This window comes from Haemorhous mexicanus, chromosome Z (assembly GCF_027477595.1).
Source record: "Haemorhous mexicanus isolate bHaeMex1 chromosome Z, bHaeMex1.pri, whole genome shotgun sequence".
In the NCBI taxonomy this organism is placed as follows: Eukaryota; Metazoa; Chordata; class Aves; order Passeriformes; family Fringillidae; genus Haemorhous; species Haemorhous mexicanus.
The window spans coordinates 88,707,099-88,721,008 of NC_082381.1; the positions used below are offsets into that span (position 1 = coordinate 88,707,099).

The 13,910-nt window shown below is 40.7% G+C and overlaps 1 protein-coding gene across 7 annotated transcripts in view; it reads right to left on the minus strand.

The window, feature by feature from the left end:
* DYM (dymeclin) overlaps positions 1-13,499 on the minus strand; it is a 209,662-nt gene extending 196,163 nt beyond the window's left edge. For 5 of the 7 annotated variants that reach the window (XM_059873520.1, XM_059873519.1, XM_059873517.1 and 2 more), the window contains exons 1-2: positions 13,364-13,499; positions 2,173-2,350 (exon numbers count right to left, since the gene is read on the minus strand). In XM_059873520.1, the coding sequence (XP_059729503.1) occupies positions 2,173-2,312 (140 nt within the window). In that variant the 5' untranslated portion in view covers positions 2,313-2,350; positions 13,364-13,499. Of the gene's footprint in view, positions 1-2,172; positions 2,351-6,668; positions 6,692-8,460; positions 8,482-13,363 lie in introns of those variants that run through there. The other 2 variants (XM_059873516.1, XM_059873515.1) reach the window with 2 other exon arrangements.
* Between the last annotated feature and the right edge of the window lie 411 nt (positions 13,500-13,910).

The following is a 13,910-nucleotide window of genomic DNA, read 5'->3' on the forward strand; positions in this document are numbered from 1 at the left end:
CTCTGTTGCTGAAAGGAGTAAATCCACCCCAGCCCCACCACTTTCCCACCTTGCTGGTTTTTTGCTTGGATAACTTGGGTTTGGTTGACTGCTTTTCCTACCAACATGAACTTTTCTACCACATTCTCTTCTAATGTCTTTCTCTGCCTACTCCCCTATGGTACTGACATATGTAGAACAGAATTATGTCCAAAGCAGCACACAGAGAAGACAGCCCTCTTCTCCCTGGGGATCACATCAGTCCCATCTTTGCAAAAACTTCCGGAAACAGATCTTTTACTCTGAAACATCACCAACTGCCTCCAGAAGAAAACCAACACAAAACACTTAAACAGTTCCCAATAATACTTGCAAATAGTCACTAGTTTTGCAACAGACAACCAGAAGAAGTGAATTAAATGGAGAAAAAAACTGCAAAACTCTGTCTTGTACAACAGGTGAAAACTGGCTCCTTTCCACAAATCACAAACAAGCATCTTGCTCCTGACACTTATGCCTCATTAAAAAGAGAGTTAACTTGGTAATTTGGAAGATTTCAATCTCAGAAATTGACATTGACCTCTATTGTTCCATTCCTGCAGGCAAGGTTATCTGATATAGACAAATGCTGAGGGTGCTGTGCAGCAACATAGTCTGATTTCACTTGCCAATGGTTGTCTCAGGTAGATGCAACTAAATGGGAAATTTCTGTTTCCTTCCAATACTAAGCTGCAGAAAAGATGTCTCTAAAAATATTTCTTCTCTAGCTCCCAGGCAAGAGCACCATCTGGTGTTCAGCTAATTAAAGCTTTCAACCTGCATTTGGATCAATTTATTGGACTTCTTGTCTTTTTAATTATTTTTCTTGCTTGATGTTTTTTTGTTTGGTTAGTTTTTTGCTTTGTTGACTTGGGGTTTTTTTTAAGCCAATTTACTCTGCACTGGATGTGAATTTCATGAAACAGGCACAAAAAAGCTGCAAAACAAGCTAAGAAAAACTCCTTAACTTTCATGGTGGAACAAAGGAAAACAGAACAACCAAAAGAAACTGGTGGGGTTTTATATGTAATTATTATTAACCCAAACAACAGAGTAATATGTAAGTTCTTAGAATACTGTCAATCTTATTAGTCATGGGTAGGCTGTAAATAAATCTTGTCTTCAGGGAACTTAGAGGAAACACAACTGCTTGTTTGCACACTCCCAGTTCCGTACTGCCCTTTACCAGCTTTACAGCCCTCCACAACACCGTCCCTTCTTCCTAACCTCTGGCTATTCTCTCCAGGCAGAAGCCAAAATACTTCCTTCTCCTCCTCACTCTTTACAAAAATAGCACCTAGTAAATGCTTCCCAGTTATTTACCTTAAACATTTTCCATTCCAGTTGCCTGAAGTTTCACCTACAGAGAAGCATCAGCTTTATGCTGAAAACTGTAAAAGTAGTTTAAGTAACACCTGAAGATATTAATATCAGATTGTTCTTTTAAGACTGATAATCTACACACAGACCAAGGAATTTAGCAATGGAGTTGGGCTAATAGAAGCCCAACACAAGAACCTAAATTCTTACAAGAACTTGAATTCTCTACTTCTTGTGATGTGCTATGGATCCTCTAAAAAATACTGATTTTATTTATACCTACATCACTTTCTGGAATGAAAAGGCACTCAAAGCTTGAATTTTAGGTGTTTAGAAAATATTTTTATGGAGAATACACACCAAATTTCTTTTTAAGATGCAAAGAAGGTGAAAAAAAAAGCCATACAGACTAAGCAACTCAAAAGCTAACCTACAATTAAATCATGCAAGAAGTACAATTCACTCTAAATTGAGAGGAAACATCAAATGTTGGAATCTTCAGCAAATTCAGTCAACCCAAAGGCTATACCAAAGGAAAAGAAAGCTTCCTAAAACAACATGGAAAAAAGGCTCCCCTAACACTACAGACCCTATTTCTGATCTTTACCAGGAGAATGAATAGCAATTACAGCTATTATGAAGAAGACAGAAACCCACAGGAATGGAAGAGGTAGTGGAAAACACTTCCAAACTTAGAAACAACAGCCTATTTTACACAGGCATTTATTCCTCTGCTACCTAAAACAGGAATAATTAACATAACCACTCATTTGCTTTCAGACTGGTCACTTCTATAAACATATTATCAAAGCCAGCTCTTCAACACCCTCTTACCTGTTTGTTGGAGTGGTGAAGCTAAAGGACAGAAGCTGATTCCAGAACGGGTCATTCTCAGAGATGGGCTCTGATCCTGACAGTTTCTGTAAGTACTCATTTTCTGGAAGCTCACTGATGCTGCTGCTATTTGCTCCCATCTTCTTTATTTGGCAAAGGTTTTTCTAAATTTTCATTTCTTTGAGGAAAAAAAAGAAAGAAATATTTTAAGTCTTTTGCACAAATAAGGAATATGCAGACCCTGAGTTAGCCACCAGTAAAGCTTTAGATCGCCTCCTTAAAAAATTATTGAGATGTAGGAATCAGGCACACAGGAATATATTAGAAAGATTTCCTTTCAACAAACTTTGGGCTATAATATCTTTGGTCAAGAAAGATCAAAGTTTTTGTGCTACTCCTTCAGTCATCATCTCATTTGTATTTTCATAAATTATACTCAGCAAGAACACTGCTTCACAGTTATATCAGTGACAAGGCTGCTAGCAGTGGGGACAATTACAAGAATAGAATTCACAATTTTAGTGGGGGTGCCAAGCTGACATACTATCCAGAAATATGTTTTCAAATTGAATACTTCTGTATTCAATGATGCAGCCAATTCCTGCTTGCCACCAATGATCTACACTTTTAAAGTTCCTGCCTTTCCAGAGGAAGCATAGCTCTTATCACGCTGCTGTCAAGTAAGCAAAGATACTACTGACCACACATGAATCTCCTGACCTCTGTAAAATAACATGGTTCCTTCCAGGCAACTACTTCAATGGGAAAGAGCCATAAAATGAAAACATCAGAAACACAACTGCTTTTTGATGGAACACTGAATTAGCTGGCACTCCAAACCCTCTTGTTATATGTGTTGTACTTGATCTGTGTGAGGAATGAGAAGTTTTAAATCTTCATGCTGCTTCTCATTTTTATAGAGAATTTAATTAACTAAGAGAACCAACACAATGCTATCAACTACATGCCAGGTACGATCCCAAGCACTTCACATCTTTCCAGGGCATCAACTTCAATAAACTTTTACTTTTTGGGACAAATAACCGTGACTGATTAGTTTAAAAGTTTGTATGAAAAAAGGAATCGCCATCAAGATAAAAGTGTTGTGCAACATTAACTGTAACCTAACTGCTCACTCCTGAGGGGGCATAAGACATAAGAATAGATCTGTATCAGAAGATGTAAGCTACTACCCAGCAGCAACTTTTACCTTGGTTTCTACAAAGATACAGATGCAAAGTATCAGATACAAAATATCAGATACAAGGATCACGACCATACTGGTACTCTTAAACTCATCAACTTCACAAAAGCAATTACTTCCAGAAAAGACATTTCTAAGAGCAATTAATAATGATAAAGAACTCTGTAAATATGAAGAAAGCTTACTAGAAACAAACAAAAAGCTGTAACATTAGCAGCCATCATGGAATTCATATTTGAGATTTAGAGCAACTGCAAAGTACAGAAACAACAAAGGGCCAGCACAGTCATAGAGTAGAATATAAAATATTAGAGAGATCTTTAAAATGTGAGACCCCAACAAAACAAAAAAAAATAAAATGAAAATTGTAATTATTTACTAAATTTTATTGGTAGGAGACTCTACAGGCAGGGACACCTTGTACTGGACCAGGTTGCTCCAAGCCCCATCCAACCTGACGTGTTTGCAACTTGTTCAACTACTGCAAAAGCCAACAATGATGCTGTTGGCCCTGGACCTATATTTTGACACAAGCCCCATCCCTTTAAATGGCTTAAAGGCCCTACATTTAAACCTTTATTTCTTGGAGAAAAAACAAGTCTAGTCTCTGTCTGCTTCAAGTTCCCATCCTCTGCTCATTACTTGCTCCAAGACAAACAAGGAATGGTGAAGAGAATCAAGCGGCAGCTGGAGCCCTGCCTTTAAATGCCTCCACCTTCACCTGGAACTCTTGAGGTCTCTATGCCAGAGCACTGACAGTGCCCAAAACCCTTATCCTGTCCTCCTAAAATGAGTCACCATATTTTCTATTTACAAGCTACTCTTACAGTTCACTACAGCTCTCAAAGCCCCCCACATTTAAACCACCTTCCCAGAAATATGACAGCAACTGGAAGAGTTTTCAAGCTAATTCCTGAAAAGGAGTCATGCTTGCTTTCCAGATTTCCATGGCATGCCAGCAGGTTCAATATCATTAAGACAAAATCCAAAACAAAGAGGGCTTTAACAGCAAGTCTCAGCAAAATTTTATTGTCTGTTTCCAAGTCAGTGACAAATCACAGTGCCCAAGAACATGCCCTGTTCCACAGCCACACTCCCAAGCAACATGACAAACTGCGGAGCCCCTTGCTAGCCCTCCTACCCTAATGTCCAGCTGGCTCACTCCAAACTGCAGAGAGCATTTTTCATTCCACAAATCTTCCCCAAAGCGACAGTAAAATAAGGCACTGGCTGATTATTTTCTCCTCTAAATGAAATAAATATCAAGACATTCAAATATCAAAATAATCCTGCTTGCTTGAGCTTTAAATACCTGACAGTAGTTTGTAGATAAGGGGACACAGTGAGCTTTGACTTCCACTCATTCAAGAGCCAACAAATCTTGGAGCAATCAAACAAACATACAGATTTTTTTCTCTCTCTTATAGCCCAGGTGGTTTCTTTCCTCTCCTAAGCACTTACACTCACTACACCCCCCTGAAACAGAAACCTCAGCAAGTTTTACTGATCCTTCCTGTAGATGACTACACTTACAGACACACAAAGCTAACTCCTTCCATCAGGAACTTGTGTTATCCCAAAGCTTGATGAAGTGCAATGACTCTGAAATAACTTCATGACGCAGCCTGAGCACCTTCAGTTCCTACAACCTGAACCACAGGCCCTGCTTTACATAAGCAAGACATTTCTGAGGAACTCCAGCCATCAAATGACCCAGGAAGCAAGTCTCCCCTTCAGAGTTCATGAATATCCTACAGGAAAAATGTCTACAAATAATTTAAAATAGAAAAAAAAAAAATCAACACGTAATTTTCAGGCATTTTAACAACAGTAACATATTGACCTCAATGCTTTAACTTAGCTGATTACATGCTAGTCATGACCTCAAACACATATCCAATTCAGCTGCTACTAAATATTATTAAATTAAATGGCAGTCAAATCAAATATTTCTTTTAGAAACAGCTGCCTTGAACTGAAAAGATCACTCAAATAAAACATGCAACCACTCAAATGTCCACACTCCTTTTGATTAAGAGGCAGTGCCTCTGTCCCTGCACGCTGGTTAAGACAGTAGAGGTTCAAGTTATTGGATAATATAAAAGGTTCATCAGTATTTGGAACAGATTTACAATAGTATGCTTTATGCAGTATTTAAAACAGTTATTTATCCACAATTTTTCCTTTCATAACAACCCCCACTGCACAAAAAGGCTACTCCAGGGGATCCCAAAGAAACTGCAAAAAACAAGGTTAAACAACTTCTGCTTCCTCACATGCTAAAGTGGGACAACCCCAATAAACACCAAATCACAGGAAATTCATTCCAGGAAAGTCAGTCCTCACTCTAGCAGTATGAATCTGATTAAATGAAATCTGATTTCCTTTTCCTTGAAATACATTAAATAAATACATGCACAGTTCATTAAAATAAGATTTTACAAAAAGTCTATCTACTTATCTGCCACCCCACCCCCTCCCCCCTCCAAAAAAACTAGACACAACTTGCTAGCAACTCATTTAGTTTAACTCAGTATTATTACACCACCAAAGAATCATGGCCTGGTCTGCAAGTGTCATTCTCTATTAAATCCAGCATCTGTTTAGCCCCAGAACTTGGCTCCATAATGCAGCAGTAGAGGCTTTAGAGCAACACAAGTGAGTTTGTTTTGCATATCGGGACTTATTCCAATCTCACATTGCTAGGGGTAGGTATAAACCCCAAGTTTACTGTTTCTTCTAGATTTTGGTATTGATTATTAACAAGGTTTACAAGAATGTAATTTTTCATCTGAAAGAAAGTTAAAAACAATTCAGCAATATATAGATGCCATGTGTGAGCTCCTAAGTGTAACTCAAGGTACAGATGTGTACTGTTGAACTTGGAAAAAAATTTGTCATCCTCTATATATCTTCCATTTAAACAAGTTTAGACAAGTAATTGGAGTTCCTTTCAGGATTATATCTCCTACTGGTCTCACAACTAAACAGCTAATGTTGGAATTTTATCTGTCCAATACAGCCAGCTGCCCCTTCCAAAATTACGCTTGCCATGATCATCTGGCTTAGTCTGCAGACATCTTGAATAATATAGATTACATATATCTGTGGGATTTTCTTTTAATTACTGCTTTAAAGTGTAAGAATTTGAGGTGGTCATGCACATGATTTTACAATGTCATCTGAGATGTGGCCACTAGATTGAGTCCTTAACACAATAACATGAAAATACTGAAAACATCTTTAAACCTAACAAAAATTAAATTTCTATACATAGCAGGACTCTGGTTACCTTTATAGTTTGCAGCTTTATGAACTATGGACATTGTTTTCTTTCAAGCAAAGGAGGCACAATCACTGTAAAGATGAGAACATGAGATGTAATGCTGCTCATTCAGTATTACCAAAGCACTGCACTGAGGTTTTTGGGTGATTCCTATTTGTATCCAAGAACTGCAAGTTTCAGACCATCTATCACCCATGAGACATTAAAGCATCCCACAAAATCCTAAGATAAATCTTGCCACAGAGGTATGAGACTACTGCAATATATTTACACATAATTCTCCATACAACAGAAAACAGAGAAGTTAAATTCACAGTATGTATTGTCCAGCTCCAATATTTGAATTTTACTGTCCACACAATATATTTGAATTCTGACTACTCACTCATGTTACAGTAATATTTCATGGATTCATAGAATGGTTTGTTTTGGAAGGGACCTTTAAAGGCCATCCTATTCCACCCCTCCCATGGGCAGTGACACCTTCCACTGTCCCAGGTTCCTCCAAGCATCATCCAGCTTGGCCTGGAAGACTTCCATAGATGGGGCAGCCTCAGTTGCTCTGAGCAACTTTGCAGCTTTCCAGACATGTTAAGTGTTTATTTACCTGCACTGCTTGGGGAACTGTTTTGGGGAAGTTTTGGTTATAAAGGCTGACAAAATAGATGAGATTCTGCCTTTCTACAAAGACAAAAAGCAGTTATGCAAATACTTCATTCCTACTCAGAGATCATTCCCTAATTTTTACACAAAGAGGTCCAAAAATGTAAGAATTTAATTTACCAATTAAATTGGTAATATTTTGCTAAGCAAAACTAATGATGCAAAAATACCTGGCAATAACAATTCATGCCAATAAAAGAGATCTTCACAAAAAAAATCTTTACAATTCTCAGACTTTAGGAATTCTTGCGATTTTAGATCAGAAAAGAGCATTGAAATAGTCTTTGTTTTTAAAGCACGTTAATGAGTCAGAATATTCCAGCTATAACTTAATTCTTAGCAATCTTCGAACAGTATCAAACCACTATTAAAAATTCACCTTCTCTGATACACCAATTAGCCACAACCAAGCAGCCTGGGAGATTTCAGAATGGAATAAACACATCCTTCAAGACCAATTAGAAAAGCTTCCTACTGTTTTTAAGTTAATGAGTTATGCAGGAAAGCCCGTTTCTACTCACTTTACACTGATTTGTAATTTTCCTCCCCTTTCCTACTGCCTTTTTGGCCACCACTCCTTTCTTCAGCTCCCTTTACCCACCCCTTTTACTTCTGCATGCTGAAACTGCTCAGATATATACCAAATCCCCTCCCCCCAGAAAAAAACCCACCAAAACCACAAAAAACCCCACAGTTTTATGAGAAGTAGCAGACAGGCAAGCTGCTTTTGTGACAAACACAAAATAAGTGCTCTTTCAGAGAACCTGGCTGACCATGACAGGGTCTGTCTTTGTAGCTTGGGGACCAATACCATTTCTCATAGCTTTCTAGATAATTCTCTGTTTCTCCTCTACCCTCTATTTTTCAGACTCTCCCAAGTTTGATGGCTACTGTCAGGAATACAACCCTCTAACCTGTTTTTGCAGTAGCCCAGCACACTAACTATTCACCAGGTACCAAAACGTCTTCCTGTAAAGCTCAGCACAACAAGACAGAAACACTTCTGGATGGCAGTAAGAAATGCAACAGAATTATAAAGTGGTCCCCACAATGCCTAAGAACAAGAACAATACCAAAAAAAAAAAAAAAAAAAATCTTAAGGTCTTTAGGCAGCTCTCAACATAAATCATCTGACCTGCTCACTGTTTACACAGCTGGATGAACAAACACAGCATCTCTTTCGGTTCTCTTGCTCTGTTCTAGTGCCTTCTCTTTTCATAGTAAGGACCCAAATCGAGCAGCAGTGCAGTGGCATCAGAATGGTCCTCCTGGGTTCCACTGAAGCCTGAAGAGACTTGCACACAGCAGAAAAGATCAATCTCAATAGATTTACTGCAGGCAAAGAAGGCCCCTCACAGAGAAGGCAAGCAGCTGAAAAAATGAGTGACGATGCTGTGTTTTCTGCTCCAGTTCCTTTTCCACAACATTTTTGTGGGAGTCAGTCACCAATAAAAGCCTAATTCTGAAGAGCACAATCTGCTTCCTTCATGTTCCACCTACGGTACAGTTGTTCTGCTCACAACTGAAGAAGGGATTTTTCAAAACCTTTATGGTGAGGCAGAGGATTTCAAGCAGAAGAACTCCAATGTGAGTGAGCCCGGATGTTGTGGTGCTTCCCCAAACTGCTCAACAAGGGATGCTATTGTCTTTGACAGCTCACCCTACACAGTTTGTCACATTTTAATAAAGTGTTCTGAAAGGAGATGACAGAAAAATGAAAACCTACATTCTATAAATGAGACTGAGATGTACTGATTGTGTTTCTCAGTGCCATCTCAGAAAACCAACACACTTTCACACACTCTATAATCTCTACATCCACATAACTGGTGATCCTCTCTGCTAATTTCTGATCCCCAAATCTAGTAATTTTGTTAAGCAGATGCCCACTTACTAATCTCAAAATACCTTACTTCAAGTGAACAACTAGTCACCTTCACAGGTTGCCTTCAAAGCCATGTCCTGAACTGGAACTACTGACTCACAGGAGGACAAAAACAAGAGTACAACCTTACTCAAGATGCTTTTCTCTACAGTTGTAAGAGATCAAAAATAATTTACACAAAAATGCCTCTCCAACCTTTCACCTCACAACAGAAACTTCTTATACAGAGTGCTCTAAAAAATATTAAAAAGTTACGTGATAGCCTCAAACACCGATAAGCAAATACAGGCTTGTGGCAAACTAGACCCCAAAATTATCCTATTTCCACCCAGCATGTATTGGCCTTTCCATTAGCACATACCCATTAGTGACACAGCTAATCTCTATCAAGCTTTTTGTCCTCTATTCCCTCAGTCACCATGCTCTGGCAGGGCAGGGCAGCAGGCACATGTCAAACCTCTCTGAGGAAGATTCTGCTGAATCCTGTGCAGTAATCCAACAATCCTGTATGTGAAATGCCTTTCTGTTAAGAAGTTCAGAGAGCTCCTGTTTAACTTTTACAGGTAAATAAGCATGTAGAGCATTTATGGTCTTCTTTGTCCAATTTACAAAAAAAAAAAAATTTATGCAACAAAACATACCTCTAGTCCATTAATACAAAATCCCACAAGATCAATTAGGGAGACCTCAATTTTGTTCATTTTTAGTGCAGGCAATTACAAACCCATACTAAAACATGATACTTGTGGCCAAATCTCCCTAAAGGTTCAAAAGCTCCTTTACACATAAAATTTATCAAGAGTTAACAAAATTTAAAGCTACAAAAACTATAAAGATCACTTTTCTGTTGAAATTCCTACGTAACAATTTATGAAATAAATACTGCACCAAGCTTACCAATCTGAGAGCAGAATGACAACATCAGTTTTACAAAAACTTCTTGTCACAGAAGGGAGGAGAGGTGGTGTGCAGGCAATTATGAAAAAATTTAATTATGAAGAAAGGTACTTCTATCCTTACTCTTGCAATCCAGCACCCTAAGAAAAGGTCAGCACTCAAACACAGCTAGTGTTTTTTGGAGTACATGCAGAAATAAATTCTTTAATCCAATTAGTAAACACTGTTAGAAGGGAAGAAGGCTGGGTCAGGCACACCTTGTAATTTCTGTGTAAAACACCTGTTACAAAACTATTACAGGTAAGTGACACATTTTTCAAAAGTTTCAAGAAGTGAAAATCCAACTATCTCCACTCTCTGCAGTGGGCAGGTATTTCTATAAAGGTTTTGTTTGCTCTCACCAGTGAGATTCCTGCTGCCAGCCAGGACAGGTGTGCTGGAACTATAAAATGAGAACAACAAACTGAACTTTAAACAAGAATATCAAAGGGATATGGAGCTTAAAAATAAAGACAAATCAAGAATGAGCACAACTCATACTAAGACCTCCTTCACAGATTAGGAACAGACAGCACATCAGAACCAACATTGCTGGTTTGACATTATCTTCTTCCAGTGGCCAAAAAGCCAAAAAGAGCTTTTATTACCACAAATACAGCAATGGTTTTCAATAACGGTTTTACACCAACTCCCTGATAATCTATGATGGATAATAGTGTTGGAAATTTTGTTCAATATAAGAATGCTTTGATGACTTTATCCCTTCCCTCTATTTATTAAAAAACCTCTCAGTATACCTATGTAAAAAATCAATTTATAGTAATTCATTGTTTCTACCATAATTGAAATGGACAGCTGGATTGGATATGACACAGGTAAGACTAAATATAGCCTGATTAATAAATCAAGTGGCTTCAATATGGAAGAGATGCTAAGATTACGGTTACACACAAGTATTTCCTCCCTATTTCACTATCAGATGTAAGTAACACCTGCCTAAAGGCCAAAGTAATGTTTCAAAAAGATAATTCAAGCACAATTTAAGCTTAAAAGAGATGCACAGATGTCTGTTAAAAGGCCTCCATTTGTTTCAATATTGGTATATTTTGCTATATGTAAAAGCTTATACAACTATTTTGGTATCTGTGCTCTTCCACAGTTTTGGCATTAACCCTATTGTTGCAACAGGATTATTTGTCTCTGCTTTTGAAGTTTCTCACAGCTGAAGACCTAATTACAACATAAAAAAGCATGTTATGCAGAAAGACAAATCTGCTCTGTATGTGTAATAATTTTACACTATATTACACATCATAATTTATATTAAAAATATTATATTAATATATTATATCTAATATATCACCTATCTTCAGGATTCACTGCAAATTCAGTTATACTTGCCTGGGTGTGCGATTACTTCAAGGTGCAACAGACTTTTCATTCTAGAGAACACACTATGAAAAATACAGCTAAAATCATTAATCATTTACTGTGGCATCAGTTCAGCAGCCACCAAACAGGATTTCTCGCTTTTAGTGACTTTTGTTAGTCATCAGCATGTTAAAAACACCTTAAGATCTTAAAAACACAGCACGTCAGAAAATGCCAGAAGGCAAGTTTGGATTAGATATTGGGAAGGAATTGCTGGCTGTGAGGGTGCTGAGGCACCCACAGAGGGTGCCCAGAGCAGCTGTGGCTGCCCCTGGATCCCTGGGAGTGTCCAAGGCCAGGCTGGATGGGGCTTGGAGCAGCCTGGGACAGTGGAAGGCGTCCCTGCTCATGGCAGGGGCTGGAATAGGATGATCCTTAATGTCCTTTCCCACCCAAACAAGTCTGGGATTCTATGATTCTATTCTTCCTCTTAATCTGATAAAATCACTGGAAGGAACCACCTGATCCATCTGAGTTTAGCAGTAATTTGCCACAAGTACTTTTTTTACTGATTTAGCAGGAAATATGAGGGATTAGAAGCTCTGCTAGCAAAACATCAGCACGGGACTGTAAGAGGAGGAGCTGAGGGATGCTCCAGCCAGGTGACAGTGCTGAGCTGGGTCCATCATTCCCTGGGCTGGCCTCTGCTGATGCAGCAGCAGTGGAAAGAGAAAACAGTCCATGGAAATGACAGCAGGAGGCCCTCCCAAGCTCCTGGCAATCTAAGGAGAAACAGCAATTTTCTAGTCGACCCAGCTAGTGCACCCAGAATGTTTTTCAGTTGGGAATTGACACAATGTGGGATTACACAACCCTGCATTGGGACACGGGACCCAACCACCCGGGAGCCTCCTTCCACTCCCCTGCACTCCAAAAGTGATCCACAATGGAAATATCAACAGCTTCCTTATTTCTGCAAATACCTACAATGATTAAAACTGCAGCCCAGCACATTATCCCTCAGCACAGGAGAGGGAAAAAATTAGATTATGGTCCCATGAACTCCCTACACCCAGCACAGATTAAAAAGATTAAAGAAATAAACAAACAGTGCTTGGCATGAACGCATATGAGGTAATGCAAAGCCCGCCAACTCAGGTGAGATACCAATTCAATTTTAAACTAAAATATGCCTCACTTTTGATAAATATTATAATTCAGAAGTATAAAAACAGTGTGGTAGGAGTGAGGAGGCAGGACTGAGCCCCAGGAGATCTGAGATGCTGCAGAGCAATAGAAAAGCCTTCGTCAAGAAAGGACGGAAAATAAATCAATTTATCATCTAGCCATGAACAATAAATATCATTAAGAGCACATAAGAAAAAAACGGGTATAAATCTTTGGATTTCCAGTCCTGGGCGCATTTTTAAAGGGACACAGGGATATCTAAGGGACCTGGAGGGATCACAGGATCCCTGTAAGGCAACGCTCATGGTATGGGTAAAGGGACACAGGCACATTCTGGGAACCCTGGCAGGGATCCCTGGATCCCTAAGGGACACAAGGACATCGAGGGGACCCAGTGCAGAAGCGATTCCTGGATCCCGAAGGGACACAGGTACAACCCAGAACTCTGTGAGGGATCCCGGGAGATGCCCCAGCCCGAGCGGGGACACGGCAGGGGCCGGTGCCCCGGCTACTCTCCGCAGCGCCGGTGTCGAATTACGCAAGGCATCCCTCCATCTATCGCGACACAGGCCCGCGCCACGAGGGGACGGTGACGTCGGTGCAACCGGGGGATTTCGGGGGCCCCTTTCGGAGCAGGCGGCCGCCGGGTCCACCCGTCGCCCATGCCCCTCGAATGCACCGCCGAGGCCGCGCTTACCGTCCATGCGCTGGCCCGAGGTCGGTGGCGGGGTCAGTAGCAGGGTGCCTCGGCCCGTGCCGCTCCCGGGTCCCCTCACGGCCCCTCACGGTCCCCGCCCGCCTCCACGTCGCCGGCGCGGCACAGCTGCGCATGCGCGAGGTCCGCGCTGGGCTATGCGCGGGTCACCACGGGAGTTGTAGTTCCTGATGGGCGGGGCGGCCATGACACCTCACGCACCCTGGGCTGGTGCCCAGCGTGGGCAGCAGGGCAGGGGGATTCTGCCCCTGTGCCCCTGGGCTCAGGTGAGACCCCACCTGCAGAGCTGCCCCAGCCCTGGCTCCAACAGCACAAGGACCTGGAGCTGCTGCAGCCAGTGCAGAGGAGGGCATGGAGATGCTGCCAGGGCTGGAGCCCCTCTGCTCTGGAGCCAGCCTGGCACAGCTGGGGCTGCTCACCTGCACAAGAGAAGGCTCCAGGGACACCTCAGAGCCCCTGCCAGGGCCTCCAGGGGCTCCAGGAGAGCTGCACAGGCACTGGGCACAGGGCATGGAGGGACAGCAGCCAG